We start from the raw sequence: 20,603 nt of genomic DNA, 5'->3' as shown, positions 1-20,603 counted from the left end.
AAAACTCTCTCAAGTGGCCTATCTTGAATTACCATTGGTATACAATGCAACTTTACTCAAACCAGAAAAAAAAAGAAAAAGAATAATGAGGACTGGCTAGATATATCGCGTCCTACAAAAAAAGTATTGGTAGTAAAGATTCTAATTCGAACAAACCATATGCTATTGCTAATCATCATCTTGAAAGTCACATGGAGAGTAAATAATAGTAGGATTTGTTCATGCCCGCATATATTTATCCGCTCCGCGCTCTCCTGCATGAACAGACATATCATATATGCAGCGAAGTAGAAAGCCAAGAGTGTTGAGTCATGCAGACATATCATATATGCAATCTCTGTAGTTAACAACCCAACCAAATTCTGGGAAGTCCAGTCTGCTTACGCTTATCGCTCGGGCTTCTCAGTTAACTACTGACTGAGCAAGTTTATTGTCTTCATTCGCGACACTGAGCTCTCTCATTTCATCTTCGCTAATGTAAGACCTAATGCTTTCATGTGCACTGACATACCACTTGGAAGAGAAATCTTTGAGGAGCATAAATTTAATCTGTTTATTCGGTGACGATCTGAAGTTTCTCGCGCCATATTGCCCCCATAATTTCACTCCAAAATCACTGTCTACTTACCCGTCGCTCCAACAAATGATTCATGCTCAAACATTTCAAGCAGTAATTGCAGGTCCGTATTTAAAGAAATAAGCCATCGAAAACATTAAATTTGACTATAATATTGATATCCAATGCTGGAACCTTGGCGTTTCCTATTGACCTCTCGGTTTCACATGATCGAAACATTGACTGACTGCGCGTGGGAAAGTACAATCAGAATGGAGAAATACGAAGAGCCCTTATGTACGGCTGATTTGTGGATGCAAGAATAGTTCCATAAGCTTTATTTTAGTTGTTTGAAAAGTTTTTCAAGAAGGCCCGATCTCTGTTCAGGATTATAGGGGTACTTCCTTCTCTAGGCTTTGGCCTCCTTTAAATGTAAATAAAAAATTAAAATGTCCGGATTAAATCTCCATTGTACATTTTTTAGGACCATAAACTACTGGTTATTCACCCTTAGAAATAGAAAAATAGTTGAGAATCAAAGAACATTGTGCTGGTTCAAATTCAGAGATCAAATGGGTATTATTGAGAACCAGATCTAATTTCAGCTTGTAAGTGCAAATTAATTTTCAGCCATCACTTATGAGTACTCGATATAACTCGAACATGTACTCCTCAGGGTACCGTTTTAACCGTCGTTTCCAGATTTTATGATATCTATACTAAGGAGCATCTGTAATCCTACCTTTCTTTTCAACAAATGCTTCATTAGCAAGTATTCATATTTGCAACAAATTACATATATATATATAGTTAACACCAAATACATAACTGAAGGTTGGTCCTGCGTGTATAAATTAGAAACATCATCTTCTAGAAGAATTTTATTACCCATCGCTGAGGCATCTTGCATGCCTAGACTAAGTGTCTCGCCCTCGGTTGCCATATGCTTCATTTCTAGCTAATGATGTCTCTACTTCTAATTTCAACAAAGGCCTGTGGCAAAGTTTTATTCCATAGGCAACACTCATCAAGATTTAGAGGCCTAACTACATTTATGTGAGCTGCAACCCAAAACTTAAAATGATAGATTCTGAGGAAGTGTTTTAACTCTTGATTTCTGAAGAGAAAGGCACAGGAATTCTTTCGAACAAAAAAGGTGCAGGCAGCTATTGATAAGTTCCAGTACCAGGTACTTCAACAATTTAACAAGGTCAACTACCAACTTAAATCATCAAAATCATTTCCAATGAAACTGCAGGGTATTTAGAGATTCTAATAACTATTAACTCAACTTCGTTCTATTCAAGACCTCCATTATTTCTTTCTTTCTTTCTCTCTTCTGTTTTCATTTTAAATGTAAAACCATCACCTATCACGTTTCTCTCTATTTCGACCATGGCCTTTCTGGGTCTTCTTCCACCTCATGTGTGCTTCTGGCTTGAAGCTTCAGAGTACTCGCAGCAGAAGCCATTCACCTTTGCAGCAACAGATTAAATCATGTTTCGTAGCTCTACTTCTGTTGCCAATCCTTGTTTGCTGATAAAAAATCTAACTCAGACTCTTATCCTTGCAAGCCCTGTCAATCTCACATCTACAGTTCTTATTTCTCAGCATGCTCATATGTCCTGATTAAATTATTTCTCAAAATAATCACGGGAAATAAAAAGGAGTTCATCAAACTTGTCCAGGCACATTGCTGGCAATCTACTGGGAAAGCAGTTACTCTCAGTTGCACAGTAGTTCAATGAGGATGGACAATGCTCATCAAGACTTCCTTCTGTTAGCTATCTACAGACTTCCATAAAGAATTTAAGTTACTAATTTTACAGCAAATTATGAAGTCTTGTCTACATTTTCGGGAGTACTATTTAGTTCTTTTTCTCCACTAGATTGGTTTCTCCGAATTCCAAGGGTCTTGTATTCCCAGACAATCTCAGATATCTCATCTTGAGGCAAAGTCAAACCTTGATGTTTTATTGATCTATGCAAGTCGCAAAAGAATTTTGGGTCTTGTAGTCTAATATACTCATGCAAAACCCGTTCATGATCTGGAACCCAAATTCTTGGAAATGGAGTATAATCACAAGAGGGAATCGAAGACATATGGGAGAATTGAACACCTTCAATTGCATCCACAAGTCCCATCCTCAAAAGATCAGAATATTCAGGAGCAGAACTATTACTACTCTCCCTAAGCGGTCGACTGAGATTACGTGAAGCAATCTTATACACCTTAGCACGAGATTTTAGTCTATACCGGGCAGCATAAAGTTTAGCTAATGAGCTACGTATCACATATGCACAAAATCCCACAACTTTCTTTCGGTTATCAGCATATCTATACCATTCAGCCATGGTCTCAAGAAACTTGTTCATTTGCGCATTACTGTGAGCTTGACTTGAATAAAGCATAGGATTACAAGGCAATGGCTCTGGATCTTTATCGCCCTTAACAAATGCAAGTCGCCTAAATTGCCGGATACACTGTTGCAAGCTAGCAGTAACAGAAAGCAAAGTCCCCACACCCTTTTCACTTACAATTTTACCTCCACTTGCTGTATAATGAAGTGTAGGGTGTATAACTCTACGACAAATTATATGATCTAAAAACTGAATTCCCCTAGATATGTGTTCAATCTCAATCTTAGAATTATCCAACCTGATCCCCAACTTATTCTCACAAAACTCAATAATTTCTTTCTGCGTTTGCACTGCATCCTCCCTAGGCCCTCGAACACCAATCAAAAAATGACCTCCATATCGAATGTAATCTATTTTCCTAGTCTTCTCCTTCCCGCTAGATGGAACAAATTCCGGCCAAGAAGGGTTATGACACCCATCATCAATTGAGTCTTTCCAAATTGAATCGCTTTTATTTGGCCTAAAGAACTTAACTATCTTCTCTTCCATTATTTGATCCAATTCATTAAGACAAATATTAGCAAGCAATGGACTCAATATCCCACAATAACCATAATTGGGTATATTCACTGCCTCCTCTGGTGCAAAATCAAAGAAAGTTCGTAACCAATAAGGGTCAGGTTTTGGCTCATTTTCATTCAAAATTCTCTTCTTTGTAGCCTTCTTTTTCTTCTTCTTTCTCAACTCTTTCCTATCACTTCTCTTCTCTAATTCTTGATTTCTCATTGGTGATTTGAGTGCATCTTTTACCAAGTTCAAAACTTTCTTATCTTTAACAACCTTTTCAACACATTCCAAAACAAAATTAGCATCAACTGCATAAAAAATTTCACTTAAATCACCTCTTAAAAACCATAAATACCCTGCAAAATTACTCCTTATAGTTCTAATCACAGTATGTGCATTCCTTCCAGGTCTAAACGCATGGGACTTGCCTGAAAATCGGGCTTCAAAAAATGGCTCCAGCACCATTAACAGCACCTCCTGAACCACCCGGTCCTGAAAACACGGATCATTTGAATTCACCATTGCCTTAAGCTTCGTTTTAGAGACCAGTTTTGTGAACGGCTTGTCGTTTGGACTTCGGATGATCTGGCGAGTCTTATCGTTCCATTTAAAGCGGTTATGAACCACAGCGTTTTGGAGAGAGAGAAGAGAATGCAGAGTCTGGGAATGGAGAGCATTACGAGGAGGGAACGTGCCGGTGACCTGAGCGCAGGAACGCTGGTAAGCAAGGACCCAAAGGTCAAGTTTTGAGAGAAAGCCAGTTAGGTTGGGGAAAGTTGTGTTTGGTGGTGAAGAAAAGGATTTGACCCAAAGAGAAGTGCAGATTTCGATTGGGTCTTGTTTGAGGAGAGAGTATGGGTCTTGATGAATTGGGAGAGAGGAAAATGAGCGAAGGGATTTGTAAAAGGAAGATGTGGAGGGAAGGTGTTTGATGAGTGTCCTCACTGACATTGTTTACTTTCAAGGTTTGATGTAAAGGGTAAGTAACTGTTAGTTGCTGGCACTGGCAGTGTTTGGTTTGAGATGAATGGGAGGGAAATAGAAAAAAATAAAAAATAAGAGGGAGTTGCTGTCTTACTGGTTGTTATTGGTGACGTTTTTTAGTATCTCTGGGTGGTTAGATTTGGTTTGGTTGTTGATGGTGGGTAGTCATTGGCGGGCTTTGCCTTTGGCTTCGTTGCTGTGTTTTAAAAAACGTCCCCGTTACTTAGAAAATTCAATTACCTATTTTACCCTCTTATAAATACCATGCAAAATTGCATACTTTTCTTTTAGACAAATTTGGATGCTTTGCTATGATTTAAATCTTTGCTTCTTCTTTTTTTTTTTTTCTTCTCTTTTGAAAAGAAGACTCTTTGCATTTTTTGCTCTAATATCCTATAGTTGTTGTATTCATTTACCTCGGTATTATTATTATTATTATTATTATTTTAATTATAAAATTAAATTTATAGATAAAATTTAATATTTAATATTTATTTATAATATTTTAAAAATAATAATAAATTAAATATTAGTAAATATTTTTTATCTTTTAATATTATAAAATTTTATTAGTAATATAATATAGAAATTATCTAAAATACTTATTAAGCAATTTTATTATTATATAAATTAATATTACTATTTTTAGTATTAGAAATTATTATACAGTTAAAGAATTAATTTATTAGATAATATAATATTAAAAATATAGTTAATATAGTATTTTTATAATAGAATTATAATTATTATCTAATTAAAAAATTAATTTATTAGTTAATATAATATTAAAATATAATTAATGTTATTTTTTAATATTAGAATCAATATTCAATTAAAAATATAACTTATTAATCAATAAATTAATAAAAAATTTAAAATTATATATAAATTTAAATTTTATAGATAAAAAATAAATATATCTCAAAAACAAAAATTTTATTTGTCAGGTAAGAATTTTTGTAAGAAATGTTTGTGAATACTATAATTATATATGTAAAGAATTCAATAATATATGGAATAGGATTATATATATATATGTACCTTATTTCATGCATGGAGTACACGCTACGAAAATGTCAATAACCCATGAAACAGTAACCCTTCAAACGATGCAAACTCACATGGTTTTCTTGAATTTTATGGACTATTGCTCGTGCGCAATCAAAAAATGTGAACATGTATAGACTTTCCATTGGAGAGGAAATGGCAGAGAGAGAGAGAGAGAGAGATAAAATGTCAAAGCAAACAGACATCTCTCATTGGCATCCCTCAATTCTCAGTAAGACACATACTGGTAATGCAATTTGAAATATTAGAATCAGAGTCAAAATAATTAAGAAAGTGACGGAAAATAAAATTTATATGTAGAAATAAAGAAATAAAAGTCAAAAGGGTTCATTAATTGTTCTTGTTCATTTATTTATCAATCCCTTACTCAAATAACCAGAGATCGATGCCTCAGTTTTCAGAAGTCCAGCTGCTAATTAGATATCAATTTACATATATATATATATATATATCCTTCAAGATTTTATGAAAATGAGCTATGATAGTTTCTTCTTGTTTTTCCTGAGATCGAAATAACAGAAATAAGATAAAGAGATTAATCTTTCAGTTAATTTCAATGAAAAGATGCTAATTGATTCATCATGCATGCATCAAAGAATTTAACCAGAAAAAGAAAAACAAGAAATGCAAAAGAAAGAAATAACTATACATAGATCTCATGTATTCGATTATTATAAACTAGTACCATACTAATTATCATTTGTTACAATGAACCCAAAATCGTGTTTACACATTCAAATCAAGCCACCTTACGATAAGTAGCTCTACAAAGAAACGAGAGAAAAAAACTCTAGCACGAACCATCAAGAAAGCTTCGAAAGAAAGAGGCAAGAATCATCTTCAAGATAAGTATGAATTTTCAGAATCTAGGGTTTTGTGGTAGTAGCGAGATCGCAATAAAAGGAAACTCTAAAGTTGGGCTTGTCGTTATGGCATGGAGAAGAGCCGGAAGGAGGAATAAAACCCTTAGGAAGCATAACAGAGAAAGGCCCGGCTTTAAAGTTCTTGATCCGCTTATTATTGCTATTATTCCTTCTCTCTGTCAACACCATTTTTCTATTCTTTTCCTTTCCTTGTTCATCGCTGTCCAAGAAGAAAGGTGGGGTGTTCTTGAGATAGAACACTTGGTATTGTGTTGCAGGTCGATCGATGGCGGTTTTGGGTTGGATTGTTTCACGGGAGGATGTGGAAGAAGAAGGGAGAACAGTGGCAAGGGAAATGATGAGAAGGAACAGGCAAAAGAGGTTTAAGGTTTGATTAGAACCCATGAGAGTTGAGAGATTGTGATGTGGAGCATTTGTATGGAGAAGGAGAAATTGGAAGGCTTAATCTCAAATTACAGCTATGAGATTGGTGCAGAAATTGTTGATCTCAAAGGGTTTATTGCTGCTTTTGAGAGAGAGAGAGTAGAGTTGAAGTATGTATATGGGGTTTTATAAGGAAGCATAAATCTTGTATACACTGATAAATATGCGCTTCAATACACAACTATGGCTTCCTTTCTTCTTCTTATAGCCATAAAAACCAAATCTGAATTAATTCCATCACTATTTTTCTAATAAAGATATTACTTCTACATCTTCAATTGTTTTTAATTTTTTCTTTTCCTTTTCTGATATATTGCTTTAACACCACTGCCATGCATTCATAATATTCAATTCTATTTTTTAGAGAGATATTGTGAAAAGTCGGTAATTGTATAATTTACTAACAAGTAATATAAGATGAATATAATATCGATTAAAGAAAGAGGCATGTCAATGTGCTTATTATTATTATATATAAAATAAAATTATTTTAACTAAAGTAATTAAATTAAATAAATACAATTCATAAAGCTCAGGTTTATAGGCGTTTTAGATTAATATTATTATTAATAATAATAATCAAATTTTATTTTAATCCTATTCAAAACTTCAAATGAGAGAGATCATCAATAATTTCCATTTTTCTAAGTTTAGTAATTGAATGACTTAATATTAAGTTTCATATTTAGTAATTAGATGAGTTAATATTAAGATTCAACTCTTACTCATTCAGTTAATACTATATTAAATCAAAAAATAATTGTTCATTAACCAATTTCCTATCATAAATAAAAAAAGATTATAAGGATCTATCAAATCTTAAAGAGAAATCAACTCATATCCATAATTAATATGACTCTAAAAATACCAATTATAAAATAATGATAAATATATTTATCAAAATAGACTAAATAAAAAAAAAGAGAATTTAGAAAGAGTTGAATTTTTTTTTTCTTTTCTTGAAGCTTTTTTTATCTACGAAATTCAGTTTGAATTGTTCTGAAATTATGTTTATGTCAAAGAATAAAGATGTTGGAATCCTAAATAATATTTATTTCTTAAAATAATGTATTTAAAAAAATATGTTAAAGGTCACATATAATTTTCAAGAATAATTAAATAGAGTTGGATTGGAGAAAAAAATATTTTCACTCTTAATATTTAAATACAACTATATTAGCTCTTAAATTATTTTTTAGCCTAATGCCTTTAATATTTTAAAACTATAATTTAAGCCTTTTACTCGTGATATAGAAAAGAATATAACATTTTCTAAATAAAAAAATAAATTTTATTAATATATGAGTTATTATTATTAATTAATTAATTAATTAAAGAAAGGACCACTATTAGCCATATCAATAACTAAGAGTATTAACTTCTTTTATTATAAACAAAAGTTTAAATTACAACTTAAATTTATATAATATTAATTTTTGAGATTTAGATTTTTTTTTATATGTATACTTAACACATATAATTTTTATTTTGATATGCATATTTATTTTTGACACATAAAATTTAAATTGATGTATAATTTTATATATTTTATTAATTTATTAATTAATAAATAATATTTTTAATTAAATTTCGACTTCAATTTTAAAAAGTAACATATTAATTATATTTTAATATTATATTAATTAATTAATTAACTAATCTTTAATTGGATAATAATTTTAATTTTAAAAATTACATCTTAAATTATATTTTTAATATTATATTTAATAATATATTTATTTTTTAAATTATATAATAAATATTATTTTTAAAAATAATAATAATAATTATATTTGATAATATTAATTTATATTCAAATTAATTAAAAATAAGTATTTCTTAATAGTTTTTATATTATTATATTAATTAAATATCAAAAAATAAAAATATTTAAAATAATTAATCTATTATTATTTTTAAATATTATTAATTAATATTTAATATTATAAATTTTATTCAATTTATTTATTAATTTGATTTTATAATTGAAATAATAAAATCGTAATATGAATAAATTACTAATATTAAATAATTTAAAGCTAATTTTCTCCTTGCCCGAGCTGATTCACCGTTGAAGCCTTGGATCAACTGGAGAACCAGTTTAATTTTTATTCATTTTAGTTTTTAAATTTAAGTTCTATTCAAAAATTTAATTATGCAATAATTTATATTTTCTGTTGGGACCTAAATTCCGCTAATTTTTATTTCTTTTTCTGTTAAAAATAAATGCAAAACACGAAAATAAAAAACAAAGCTAATGTGGATGAGGATATTATTGTCAGAATGTAACAATTCCGTGCGGACAGCCGGACACGGTGAACGTGCCAAGGAAATGTAGAAAAGTCTCTGCTCATTCTCTGCCCTTTGAGTTGACTTCCAATACGATTCCTACTGAAACTCTCTTGCTCTATTTTCTCCCCTTTTATCCAAACTGGAGGTATTTTTGCAATCAATTCCCGCGAATCAATTCAATTTCACTGAAAACAATTTCCCTCGCTTTCTTTGTATCAAATTTTGATCAGATCCAGCTCTCAGTTTAATCCAACTGCCAGTCCCTGCGTCATAAAAGATAGCAGAGCGAGGCAGATCAAACCCTAATTTTAGTTGAAATATGTCGAATTCCCTTCCTTATTCCATGAAAGATGTCCACTATGCTAACGCCAAGTTTCGTCAACGTTCTTTTCTCAAGGTTTAATTATATTCTCCCACCTAGATCTCTATCTCTTTTATGCTTTTTACATCGATTTCACACTTTTGTTTGTTTGTTTATTAATATATATAGCTTCTATGTTGTTGGGTATTGTCATTGATCAGTTTATGTTAGCGTTTTGATTTGCGACTTTTTGTTGTAAAATTATATAGAATTTAGCACTCTGTTGAATTGCAATTAAATCACGACAATCCAAACCTTAGGCACTGGCCACTAAGAGTGTTTTTGGAAATTCTGGAAATGCAGGAATTCAATTACTATCGCATTTAATTTTAGTCAGTTCTCATGTTTGGAAAGGTCATAGTAGCTAGGATTCAGTTCTTAACTTTAAAATAAAAAAATCTAATAATAAATTGCATTTTTAAACAAATTAAAACATGCAAGAAAGGACATGAAACAGAGCCTTAAAGTTTCTTTATCTTTTATTCCCTTTGTTATAGAAGCTTTCAGTGGACTTGAAATTATTCATTTTCCATTTTGTGGCGTATTCACTTTGAATTGCTTCCAATTTATTGGTGCGTCTTTTTTTCTCAGGTGATCTCGCAGTCATCGATTGCTAATAACTTAAAGCGTGAATGTGTAAGTTGTAGCACAGGGAAGTTTCTAATGTTATTGATGATGTTTGGTTTAGCATATCTTATGCTAACACATACAAGTACTGCCCATTCCTTTTCTGATGGACTAGCAATAAATGGTAGTGAAGAAGGTACCGTCACTACAGTTAGCAATAGTAGACTTGGAAAATTATTTAGGAAACCACCGCGGCTTCCTCCAAGATTATCACCTGACGAAAAGGTTAGCATTCAGAAGCTAAATGCTAATTCGAAGTGGTTAGAACGACAACAAAAAGTAAAGGATGCTTTTATCCATGCTTGGTCTGGCTATAAAAAATATGCAATGGGTTATGATGAACTTATGCCACTGAGCCATCGGGGAGTTGATGGCTTAGGAGGTTTAGGTGCTACTGTTGTGGATGCTCTGGATACAGCCATGATAATGGGTGCTGATGAAATTGTTTCTGAAGCAGGATTGTGGATTGAGACACACCTTTCTGATAGGATTAGTAAGAAAGGCCAAGTTAATTTATTTGAAACTACAATTCGTGTCTTGGGTGGTCTTTTAAGTGCATATCATTTAAGTGGAGGGGAGCAAGGGACTAACTCTATGCATAAAGAGCCAAAGCCAATTGTTTATTTAGAAATTGCTAGAAACTTGGCTGATCGTTTACTATTGGCTTTTACTTCTAGTCCAACTCCTATTCCCTTTAGTGATGTTGTTCTACATGAACCCTCAGCGCATCGTTCTCCTGACGGTCTGAGTAGTACTTCAGAAGCTTCAACTTTGCAGCTTGAGTTCAATTATCTCAGTACTGTTTCTGGTGATCCCAAGTACAGCATGGAAGCTATGAAGGTTTTGGCTCATATGAAGAATCTTCCTAAAGTAGAAGGCCTGGTTCCTATCTATATCAGGTATGGTCTTCCACCTAAATAGTTTCATATTTATTCCTGCAGTCAATTACTCAGTATTATCCGTTGGGGGTACAGTGAAAACCAGGACAAGACCTGCTCATTCAGTCTTACAGATGGAGCATTTTATATTACAGAAGAAAAAAAGAAGAAAGGTTGAAACCACACAATAAGGGTCCCTCTTCCGACCCTCGTCTTTGTTAGGAACCAAAAACTTTAAGCACCTACACCTCATTCTGTTCTGCATGGAGGCTTTTATCATTTGATGTCAAGGAAAATTTACAATGAACTGCTGTTTATACATGCAACAAGTGTTTTATATACGGTGCCTACTTCCAAAATAGCTGTTAGGTTTGTAACTTTCATGGTCCTCATGCTGAAGAGCTTAAAAAGTCTGTGATATCTTAGTACAAATTGCATAGCTGCTTATATCATGGGCATGTTATTTGTGCCTCGGACCCTTATTTCCCGTGCCAGTGTTCTACAGCCATTATTTTCCTTGATCTTTCTACTATCTCTGTTCATTTATTATCTATTTGTATTGATTATTGATTTGTGTTTGAAAGGTTAGGAGGATACTTTATCTATACAAGTTTATTTCTAGTAAATTGATTTATCTGATACCCATTTGTTCTCTTTGTGTTTTTCAGTTGCCTTAATTTCTCTCTCCCCTATTTTATCCTGAATCATGTTGTGCGAATGGGATTTCTGATTAGGGATACAAATTATGCATATGTTTGTTTGATACTATCTTCCTATCAATTGCAGCCCTGACACTGGTGAATTCAGTGGAGAAAATATTAGACTGGGATCTCGTGGTGACAGCTATTATGAGTACCTAATTAAAGTATGGCTTCAGCAGGGAACCAGTCGAGATACCAATTTTACTTATCTACACAACATGTATGAGGAGGCTATGAAGGGTGTTAGGCACCTCCTTGTTCAGAAGTCCCTCCCAAATGGATTGGTTTTTGTTGGGGAGTTGCCTTATGGACCGAACGGCTCTTTTAGTCCCAAAATGGATCACTTGGTACGTGGTGCTTCTTATACCAGTATCAACCTGAGTGCTATTCTGCTGCATGCCTCCTTTTTGTATTCTTGGTGAGAAAATGCAGAAATAGTTGACTATTCATGTGAATAATTGTTTCACTTGTGATTTCATCGAAAATTTGTTAAATACTTGAGCTGGGGATTTGAGTTAGTCTTAATGTGAATTTGTATTGCTGTTGGTACTAAAAGCATTTAACCAATTCCCAACTAGATATTTGATAGTTCTGACACTTTCTGAAGTGCGTGCAGTATCTCTCTGTTTTTGGTTGAATGGCCTTTCAGTGCACGCCTGCACTGCCTACAAATGATTACCATTTGATATTTATTCAATAGTAAGCTGGGTTTGTTCTTGAGACTGAGATCCTTTCTACTTTTTCTCACTATTTTCCTGTGCTCTTCTTGGCTTTGATAATCCTGACATTTGAGGTGTAACTAAAGTTGAGCCTATTTCCTGAATTTGACACTGTTGATTCATATTTATGTCCTTGAAATCATTGTGAACTCCCCCCTTGATTTGTTGCATATGTGGTTGGATGCATATATACAATAATTAAATTAGATTTTAGTTCTTGCATTCTTTGATTAGTTTGGAGGGAATGAGATAGAAAGGGACTTGAGGGGGAGGAAATGTGTGTTTCTACTCATAAAGATAGGTAGCTAAGAACTTCCAGTATGTTGATTTAGCAGGCAATCAGTCACTGGGCAGATTTTCTGATGCTTAGGCTACTGTTTAATTTTGCAAATAACTTGCTTATCATTGTATTTTTGGATTGGAGAGATAGATAGATTTCAGTTCTTGTTGATTACTCTTGGCATCTGTGCTCTCATGAAAATTTTCATAGTGGTTATTTATCTTTGAACTTTTTACTTTCTCTTCCAGGTGTGCTTTTTGCCTGGTACACTTGCTCTTGGTGCCACTAAGGGTATCTCGAAGGAAAAGGCAATGAAAGACAATCTGCTTAAATTTGAAGACTTCGAAAATTTAAAGCTCGCTGAAGATTTAGCAAAGACATGCTTTGAAATGTATTCAGTAACATCTACTGGTCTTGCCCCAGAAATTGCTTATTTTCAGACCAAGGTTGGTTGGATCTCTAATATTCAATTTTTGAAAATATTGTTAATCATACATATTATTATATGCACCAGAATGGGTAATTGTACCACCTTTTCACCTTTTACAGCGAGCTGTTATTTTCTTTCATTGTTTCGAACATGTCTTTGTGTCTGTGTTCTGCTATCATTTAATGTTGAGTTCTGGATTATGCAGGAATACTCTGAAGATGGGCTTGATGGTGGGAATAAGAGTTCAAAGTTTATTGATGACGTAATAATCAAACATGCTGATCGCCACAATCTGTTGCGCCCTGAAACTGTAGAATCACTGTTTGTGCTGTATCGAATCACTGAGGATCCCAAGTATGATTTAAAAATTCAGGCGTTAGGTTATCCTGAGATTTTATTACATCGAATGCACACAAACCAGTAGCCTTTTGTGCTTTCTGTAGTATCTGATCAACTATCATGTCCTGCAGATACCGTGAATGGGGTTGGCAGATCTTTGAAGCATTTGAGAAGTACACCAAGGTCCAATCTGGTGGATATAGCTCTTTAGATGATGTCACTGTGCTTCCTCCTCGGAGAAGAGACAAGATGGAGACCTTTTATTTGGGAGAGACTCTGAAGTATCTGTACTTGCTGTTTGGAGATAGCTCTATCATACCATTGGACAAGTTTGTCTTTAACACAGAAGCACATCCTTTTCCTATTAAAGGGACATGAGAGGGATTGATTTCTTTTTCATCGAAATTATACATATGAAGAAACACTCCTCAAGCTGAGGCGTGTATTTTCACAGGCAATAGACTCTGCTGCATTTAGAATTTTGCTGGTGCATCATTTGGATGATTAGTTCCTGGTTCAAAGTGGAAATCAATGAAGTGGTAATCAAGAAATGTTGTTCGGTGCCTCAACTTTTTGTCCGTGTACAATGCATCAATCATTTGATCTGCAGTCATTTATGTAGAGAGGAAGTTTTTCTTTGGGCAGTTCTATATTTATAGGGCCCGCCAGATTATAAAATTGATTGTAAGATGTAATTCTTTTAGTTAACATTTTTGTTTGCGTAATTATATGTGGATTGGGGTTATTTGCTCCAAATTTACTGAGTGAAAGTGGAACCATTTGTATTGACTTCCCAATTTTCAGAAATTACTGGAGTTCCGGAGGCCGAATTGGGGGCCCATTTTTGACAATTCATGTATTCAACTTTTTGTTAATAAATCTATACATTGCTTAAAGCATTAAGCTGTCTACTTGTCTGCATCAAAACGCCTTCAAATAACTTTTAGGTCACATCGCAATATAAATTTTCAGAGTCTGTTCGAAGGAGAAACAGATGATCACCATCTCGAATGACATGTATATCATCTATTTCTGCATTCTCAGCATTGATGACTCTTGTAAATTTGTACCCTCCAAACTTCTGACCTGCAGTGTAAATGGGATAAAGCATTAAAAAAGAAAAGATGGTGGACAATACTTATCTTTGTTCAAGGTTTGATATCTTTGTAAATGTCTATGTTTGTATGTATTGTTATATGCATTTAAACATGGAATGTATAAGTTTCTTTCTTAAGGTTAGTGTTTTCTTTTTTTGATGAAAAAATTTCAGGTTAATGTTCAAATGCTCTTTTGAGATCAAACCAGAGCTTACCGCCGATCCTGAGCAGCTCTTCTATGGAATCAGGTAGGACAATTAACCTCCCATGAGGTCTTTGCAACATACTGTTGTGAAACTGCATATGGATAGTGACTCTCTTCTTGGTTATTGTTTTTGCTTCCTTATTATTGGGACAACTATACATGTGTAAACTGGAACTAGAGGGTACCATTTTGGAATGGAAGTTGAAACAAGTGGGCCCACTGATTCCTTTATGTTTTCCTTGACTAATCTTGGCATCACCTGTAGTTTCTGGCTCAATAAAATCTATTTTATGTTCATCTACTTTCTTTCTTTTTTCATAACTTAGTAAGAGATCATATATGCTTCTATTTCCTTGCCGTTCTGCTAGAGCTTTTGGGGTCCATCCTCTGGCATCTGGTTTGTTTGTATTTGCTCCTCCTTCCAGCTGACTTCTAACCATTTCGATATTCCCCTTGCGAACAGCAGCATGTAGATCCATTTGGACGCACTCAATTGTTGAATTCCCACCTGTTCCTTGTTTAATAAAACTATGACCTGTGCATGTTTTGCACATTTCTGTAGCTTCGGGTTCGTTAGAAGACACATCCCCTGCGTCATGCCCTGATGGATCTCGATGCGAATAATTTTGACATCCTGCCTCAGAAGAGCATCCTTCTTTAGGTCCTCCATCAAACCATTCTTTGTGAATCAATCCTGAATCTCTGTCTCGGTAATCAACACCTGTGCTTTCTGAAGCCTGAAGTTTCTGTAGTTGTATAAGACAGAAATTTATTATAGCATAAAAAAGAAGACTAATCCGTTTTCCTGCTGATAAGAATGATTTACAGCATAATATACCTTGAAAAGATTACTCATCATGATGCGGCCATCTTCCGAATTTGCCTGCATGGTGTTCATCAGTGAAGTCCTGGTTAGCCTTAGTATTTGGGAAAGCTCAGCTGTCCTAGCTGTGAAAGGTTGTGGCCTGTAACATAAAACTCCTATTTCTCCAAAAGTATCCCCTGCAGTTGCTTTTCCAAGAATCTGTCCAATGCAGAGAATAGTACGAAGGTTTAAAGGAAAGATGGAAAATATGAAGGTCTACTATGTTATTACAGCAGTCTATAGAGGATATTCAACTTTTAAACAATTTTCACCTGATTGCATCCATCTGCATGGGATATCAAGTTCTGCAACAAGGAATGGTCGCAATTCAAATTCATGTCAGTAGAAAGTATTTATTGGAAGTATAAGAGATAATTGGACTAGTTTAAATTATGTTTACCACAGTTCCAGAGACAAGTATATAAAGATCTGTTGAAGCTTCGCTCTGCAGGATGATATCTTCCTTGGGTGGAAAATATTCAGCCTCCATTTCTGACACCTTTTAAAAGAATCAATTACATTAATACCGCTATGGAGGGACTGAGGAGAAACGAAGAGTGTTATGCCCAGATAAGAATGATATGCAATATGCAGGTAAATTCTTACCAATTGGAAGAGGAAATCGTGAGAAACTCCTGCAAAGAGATAAACATTTTGGACGATGGGGTAGAAGAGATAGTGTGCAATGCTTGAACGAATGGCTTTTGGCAGACTATTCAAGGTTTCTTGCTGCTTCAGTCCTTCTGTTTTGAACTTCAAACACAAGTGTGACAACATCTGATCCTGTATGCGATGTGGCAACTGATTTCGTGTAACAAACTCTGAAGCCGCTCTAACTGTGTCCCTCTATGACACCAAAAGCAAGTTTCCTTGCGTTAGTTGTCGGACAAGAGAAAACAGTTCTTCTCTTCCAACCAAAAAAATGAGCTAGGAAATAACATTGCTCAAGGACCAGCCATAAATCATCTCGCATGCATAAGATCAATGACATGGGCAAATAAATCTTATGTTTCATTTAGTTTTTGTTGGTTTATATGTTTGAAGCTCTGCTTTTCTAATTGGCTAACTGCTGGTTGGCAGAATGGGAAATTTTCAAAATTTGAGTCGCGCCAGTGGAGAGTACTGCTGACTGGGACTTGTAATTTATTTAAACCCATTCAGTAAATTCTGTAGCAGGTGAAAACTTAGGTGGAATAGCAGAAAGCTACAAGTAAATAGCAGACTTACAAAATTCCTTGTGCGGCTGGTCCAGTGAACTACGAGGTTTGTCATGTTTCCAATGAGGTAAGCTGTCAATCCCAAGTTGAATAGCATATAGAAGATATCAAATAGCATCTCCCTGGGGTTCTCAGCGTGCAGATCCCCGTATCCAGTTGTAGTCAGTGTGGTGATAGACCAGTAAATCGCAGTTACATATCTGTCCCAGAGACTGTCTTCTTTGAAATTTGGGTTTACTGCACCTATCCAGGTCCTCTTTGGATCAGGATACCTATCCGCAATAGAGTAGTTAAAGCATCCAGCACAGTGCACTGCAAACAGGGTTACCTGAAGTCAAGCAGAGGGAAAGGTGGTTCAGAATTGCTTTGACTTGCCTCTATTATATATTTCTGGAAGGAAAGGAGTTGAAGTTTTTTAATGACATACAGAAACAAGTTTTGTGCACCGAGTCCAGAAATAATTGAACCGAATGTCCTTCTCAAGTCTGGAAGAATCAAACCAACAAATGAGTTTTCTTTTTCTTTTCTTCTTTTTATTCTTCCGTCACAGCAAATCAGAAAATTTTCAGAAAACAAAGTGTGTATTGATGATCGACCTTGCAAACAGGGAGCTAACCCGTCGGAGACGCCAGAGTCTAAGCATGTTGAGTAAGCTAAAGCCAATTTCGCTGCTGCTCTGATGTGTGAACAGGAGACTGAGAGATTGAAATGGGGCAGTTGAGCAGACATCAAACATAAACCAAGTAGATATGTACCTGCGAGTTGGATTTAAATGATTGCTCTAATAGAACAGGGGGCAAAAAGAACCAGAAACTACATGGGTAGACATGTAGCTGCAATTGAATTAGAGTGGCTGTTCTAATGAAACACTTATATGTACCAATCCCATATAAAATATGATTAAATGCTGCAAAAAAAACTAAAAAGCTTAATTCACCTGATTGCTATTTTCTTCGGATTATCAACAAGAAGATAAGTATGGCTGTCGAGGTACGCAACAAAAAAGGTGAGAACAATATCAATGGCAAAAAAGCTATTGACAATGTTGTCGATGATGAATAGCGCATCATCTTTCCTGTAAGTTAGAAATGCAAACTCAAAAGGAGAGATCCAGGCAGAGTAAACAACGAGAACAACCAGCCACATCTCCCAAGCCCTGTAATGAGGAGTAGGACATGAGCAGATGCAGCAATGAATGCAGACAGAAATAATAGTGTTAAACATGGCAGTCGTATAATCACCTATAACGGGAACTGTAGGGGGAGATTATGTATCTGCGAAGTTTGGTTGCTTGGTTTATTCTTGCTCCAAGGGATGGTAGGAGGTCACTAGAAAAGAAGCTGGCATGGTAGATACTCCCCATTTGAACCTCGTCGCTACAGAACCGATTGAAGAAGTTTTTGGCACAGGAAATTGACATCTTTTGCTGTTCCAACTCCTGATAATACTGTTAGATATGCAGTGGAGATAAGTCCCGTGTGAATGGCTTTATTTATACATACTGGGAAGCTTGTGAGGGGTGACACGGGCTAACTCTACTTTTTGTCACCTTTTTTTTTCTGTTTTACCATAGTATGCCTGACATGTTTGAAATGATTCTGCAGGTACATCTTATGCAACTAGTGCGCCGTTTAAGGATAGAAACGAAAGCAGGAAAAACATGAAAGGGAACTTTCCATATTGTTTGAACAAAAAAGGGAAACGAGCAATGGAGGAAAGAAGGGGATGTGAGATTGCAGGACAAGTGGCAGACATGGGACTCTTTGAAATGCAGTTGCAATAGTGAATGTTCTGAGAGAGAGTCAAGAGAAACAAAGCAAAGAGGATGGCAGCGACAGTGGTATTAATGCTAGTACTTCTACTTGGTGTGATGGTGGTGGCGGTAATGGTGGTGGTGGACGGCCTGTCACCAAGTATGTGGAGGCCTGAATCATATATATGCAAGGACAGATTTGAGTGAAAATATGTTGGTGTTTTCATTTCAAAAATTCTAGAGATGGACACAAACAACTTTGGTAGATTTAGAGACAGAGCGGGGGAGGTGCTTCTAGCCATGGATGCCACGTGGACCAACAACTTTATTTAGAGGGTTTGCACATGCGTGACTAATTTTTGACACAGAAAAATTTTGTGCCTGCTCGTACACACCCAACTGTTGAATTTGTGATATATATTAATCATAATTTTTTTGTTATTGAAATATACAATTTTTACTCTACAAAATATAAACGTTGTTATGAAATTAAAAATAATAGTTTATAAATATAAATATTTTATATTTTAATTTGATAAAATATTAAAATATTTAAAATTAATAAATATGTATCAGTTTTGATATATAATTAGTTAATACAATACATAAAAGTGTTATAATAGGTATGATGCAGGCAAGGCATTCCGTATTACTTGTTTCTTAGCAACAGCCTAAGGGTTGTATTCTTTTGCAGGTTAACCAGAAGCATAAGTGTGAAATGGATCCTCGCCATATAATCCAGCTTCCCTTCTCTTTACTCCCTCCGACCTCTTGTCATTGGCCCACGTCTTTGATTATTTTCCTGTTGATGACTAATGTTTTGGATTAAACTTTTAATTTACAAGTTTCAAGAATATAACAGCGAAAAGTATGATAACGCTGTTAGGCGATGGAGATGTTATTATCTCAAGTCGCATGCCATGAGAACTAAAACTTGGAAAAAGAGTCGTCATTTATTTGTACATGTGAAGGAAGGTCAGGGTCCCAGGGAGATCAAGGAAATTCCCCAGGGTATCCCTTAAAAGATCCTTCCCCACTGGCAAAGCCAGCCACTAGCCAAAACAGTTTTATTTAGTAAGGGGATATGATATGGCCCACAGATTAGCAGTTTCAGAATTAGAATTATTAATGAACGGAGCAAGGTTACCAAATTCTGTTACCAATTGAATTCTGATTCAGACCACCTCTTTTGTGTTTATTGTTAGGCTGGCCATCCAGCATCGAGTCGAAATCTTAGAGATGAGTGTCTCATTTTGCACATGTTGTGTCCTGACCTTTCTCAATTTGGCATATGAGACAGGGGACCTCCATATACACAATCATGTCAACAATATTCGGTGTTTCATACATTAAACAGTCTCAACTTTGAGAAAATTTTAAATGAATATATGACATCTAAAAGCTTTTCATTGCATCATCGTATTCAGTTGTTAATACCAATTGGAAAAAAAGAAAGTAAGGATCTAATATTCAAACTTGGAGATCATGGGAACATATGTGGAGTACGAATAGTTATTTATTTAAATACATAAGAGAAATGAGGAATTCATGAATTCTCAAAAATAACAGATGCAGAGAGTTTGGTAGGGGATGAATTATGAGAGGGAAGGTTGGAGGGTCCTACAGACGTCCTACACTCTTGGAGACTTTGAAGCAGCCATTGATTAATTATGTGGATTTCCTCTTCTCTTACTGAACGCGCATGCCAACGCGGAATGCAATTTCAGTGCAAGTCTTTTTCACAATCATTTGCTATGTATTTAACTGTTGAATGAAGTATAATAAAACACCCAAAAATGCTTACAAGATTTTAATTTCTTTTTTTAAATCTAACTCTTAAATGAAATGATGTGTATAAATTAATTATAACATTATTCTTTCATTGGAAAAATAAAATATGTATCACCACTTCAAACTTACTTACTGTATCAATTCTGATAGCCAAATCATTAAGTGTCGTGGTTTTATTGTTTATATAATTCTACCCTAATTACAT

The 20,603-nt window shown here is 34.6% G+C and overlaps 3 protein-coding genes across 4 annotated transcripts; 1 reads left to right on the top strand and 2 right to left on the bottom strand.

Annotated features, from left to right (window-relative positions):
• Positions 1 to 1,694: 1,694 nt before the first annotated feature.
• LOC8264124 (nuclear intron maturase 1, mitochondrial) lies at positions 1,695 to 5,005 on the bottom strand. The gene has a single exon (XM_002519650.4). It carries the CDS (start codon positions 4,433 to 4,435, stop codon positions 2,390 to 2,392), a length of 2,046 nt encoding a protein of 681 aa, XP_002519696.2. The 5' UTR covers positions 4,436 to 5,005; the 3' UTR covers positions 1,695 to 2,389.
• A 4,103-nt stretch (positions 5,006 to 9,108) lies between these two features.
• LOC8264122 (mannosyl-oligosaccharide 1,2-alpha-mannosidase MNS3) lies at positions 9,109 to 14,321 on the top strand. The gene is made up of 6 exons (XM_002519648.4): positions 9,109 to 9,532; positions 10,088 to 11,022; positions 11,788 to 12,049; positions 12,950 to 13,147; positions 13,337 to 13,485; positions 13,602 to 14,321. Exons 1-6 carry the CDS (start codon positions 9,455 to 9,457, stop codon positions 13,846 to 13,848), a joined length of 1,869 nt encoding a protein of 622 aa, XP_002519694.2. The 5' UTR covers positions 9,109 to 9,454; the 3' UTR covers positions 13,849 to 14,321.
• Positions 14,227 to 18,903, bottom strand: LOC8264121 (potassium channel KAT1). 2 transcript variants are annotated; one of them, XM_015719503.3, is made up of 11 exons: positions 18,096 to 18,903; positions 17,792 to 18,010; positions 17,451 to 17,609; positions 17,282 to 17,339; positions 16,865 to 17,182; positions 16,244 to 16,483; positions 16,038 to 16,136; positions 15,910 to 15,942; positions 15,611 to 15,796; positions 14,783 to 15,518; positions 14,227 to 14,556 (listed from the first exon to the last, which is right to left on the bottom strand). In XM_015719503.3, exons 1-11 carry the CDS (start codon positions 18,272 to 18,274, stop codon positions 14,414 to 14,416), a joined length of 2,370 nt encoding a protein of 789 aa, XP_015574989.1. In that variant the 5' UTR covers positions 18,275 to 18,903; the 3' UTR covers positions 14,227 to 14,413. The 2 variants fall into 2 exon arrangements, with proteins under 2 accessions (XP_015574989.1, XP_015574991.1); XM_015719505.3 differs by having other exon boundaries at positions 17,792 to 17,929.
• Between the last annotated feature and the right edge of the window lie 1,700 nt (positions 18,904 to 20,603).

This window comes from Ricinus communis, chromosome 5 (genome assembly GCF_019578655.1).
Source record: "Ricinus communis isolate WT05 ecotype wild-type chromosome 5, ASM1957865v1, whole genome shotgun sequence".
Lineage (NCBI taxonomy): Eukaryota > Viridiplantae > Streptophyta > Magnoliopsida > Malpighiales > Euphorbiaceae > Ricinus > Ricinus communis.
The sequence above is the reverse complement of the archived record's forward strand: the minus strand, read 5'-3'. Positions and strand labels throughout refer to the sequence as shown.

Excerpts from the sequence above, each read along its gene's own strand:
- LOC8264124 (XM_002519650.4), bottom strand. The coding sequence starts at position 4,435 with ATGTCAGTGAGGACACTCATCAAACACCTTCCCTCCACATCTTCCTTT.
- LOC8264122 (XM_002519648.4), top strand. The coding sequence starts at position 9,455 with ATGTCGAATTCCCTTCCTTATTCCATGAAAGATGTCCACTATGCTAAC. Across the intron at positions 9,533-10,087 it reads GTCAACGTTCTTTTCTCAAG|GTGATCTCGCAGTCATCGAT; the intron begins GTTTAATTATAT and ends TTTTTTTCTCAG. Across the intron at positions 12,050-12,949 it reads GTCCCAAAATGGATCACTTG|GTGTGCTTTTTGCCTGGTAC; the intron begins GTACGTGGTGCT and ends TTTCTCTTCCAG.
- LOC8264121 (XM_015719503.3), bottom strand. The coding sequence starts at position 18,274 with ATGTCAATTTCCTGTGCCAAAAACTTCTTCAATCGGTTCTGTAGCGAC. Across the intron at positions 17,183-17,281 it reads GGTGCACAAAACTTGTTTCT|GTAACCCTGTTTGCAGTGCA; the intron begins GTATGTCATTAA and ends GCTTGACTTCAG. Across the intron at positions 16,484-16,864 it reads CCAGCCGCACAAGGAATTTT|AGGGACACAGTTAGAGCGGC; the intron begins GTAAGTCTGCTA and ends TTGGTGTCATAG.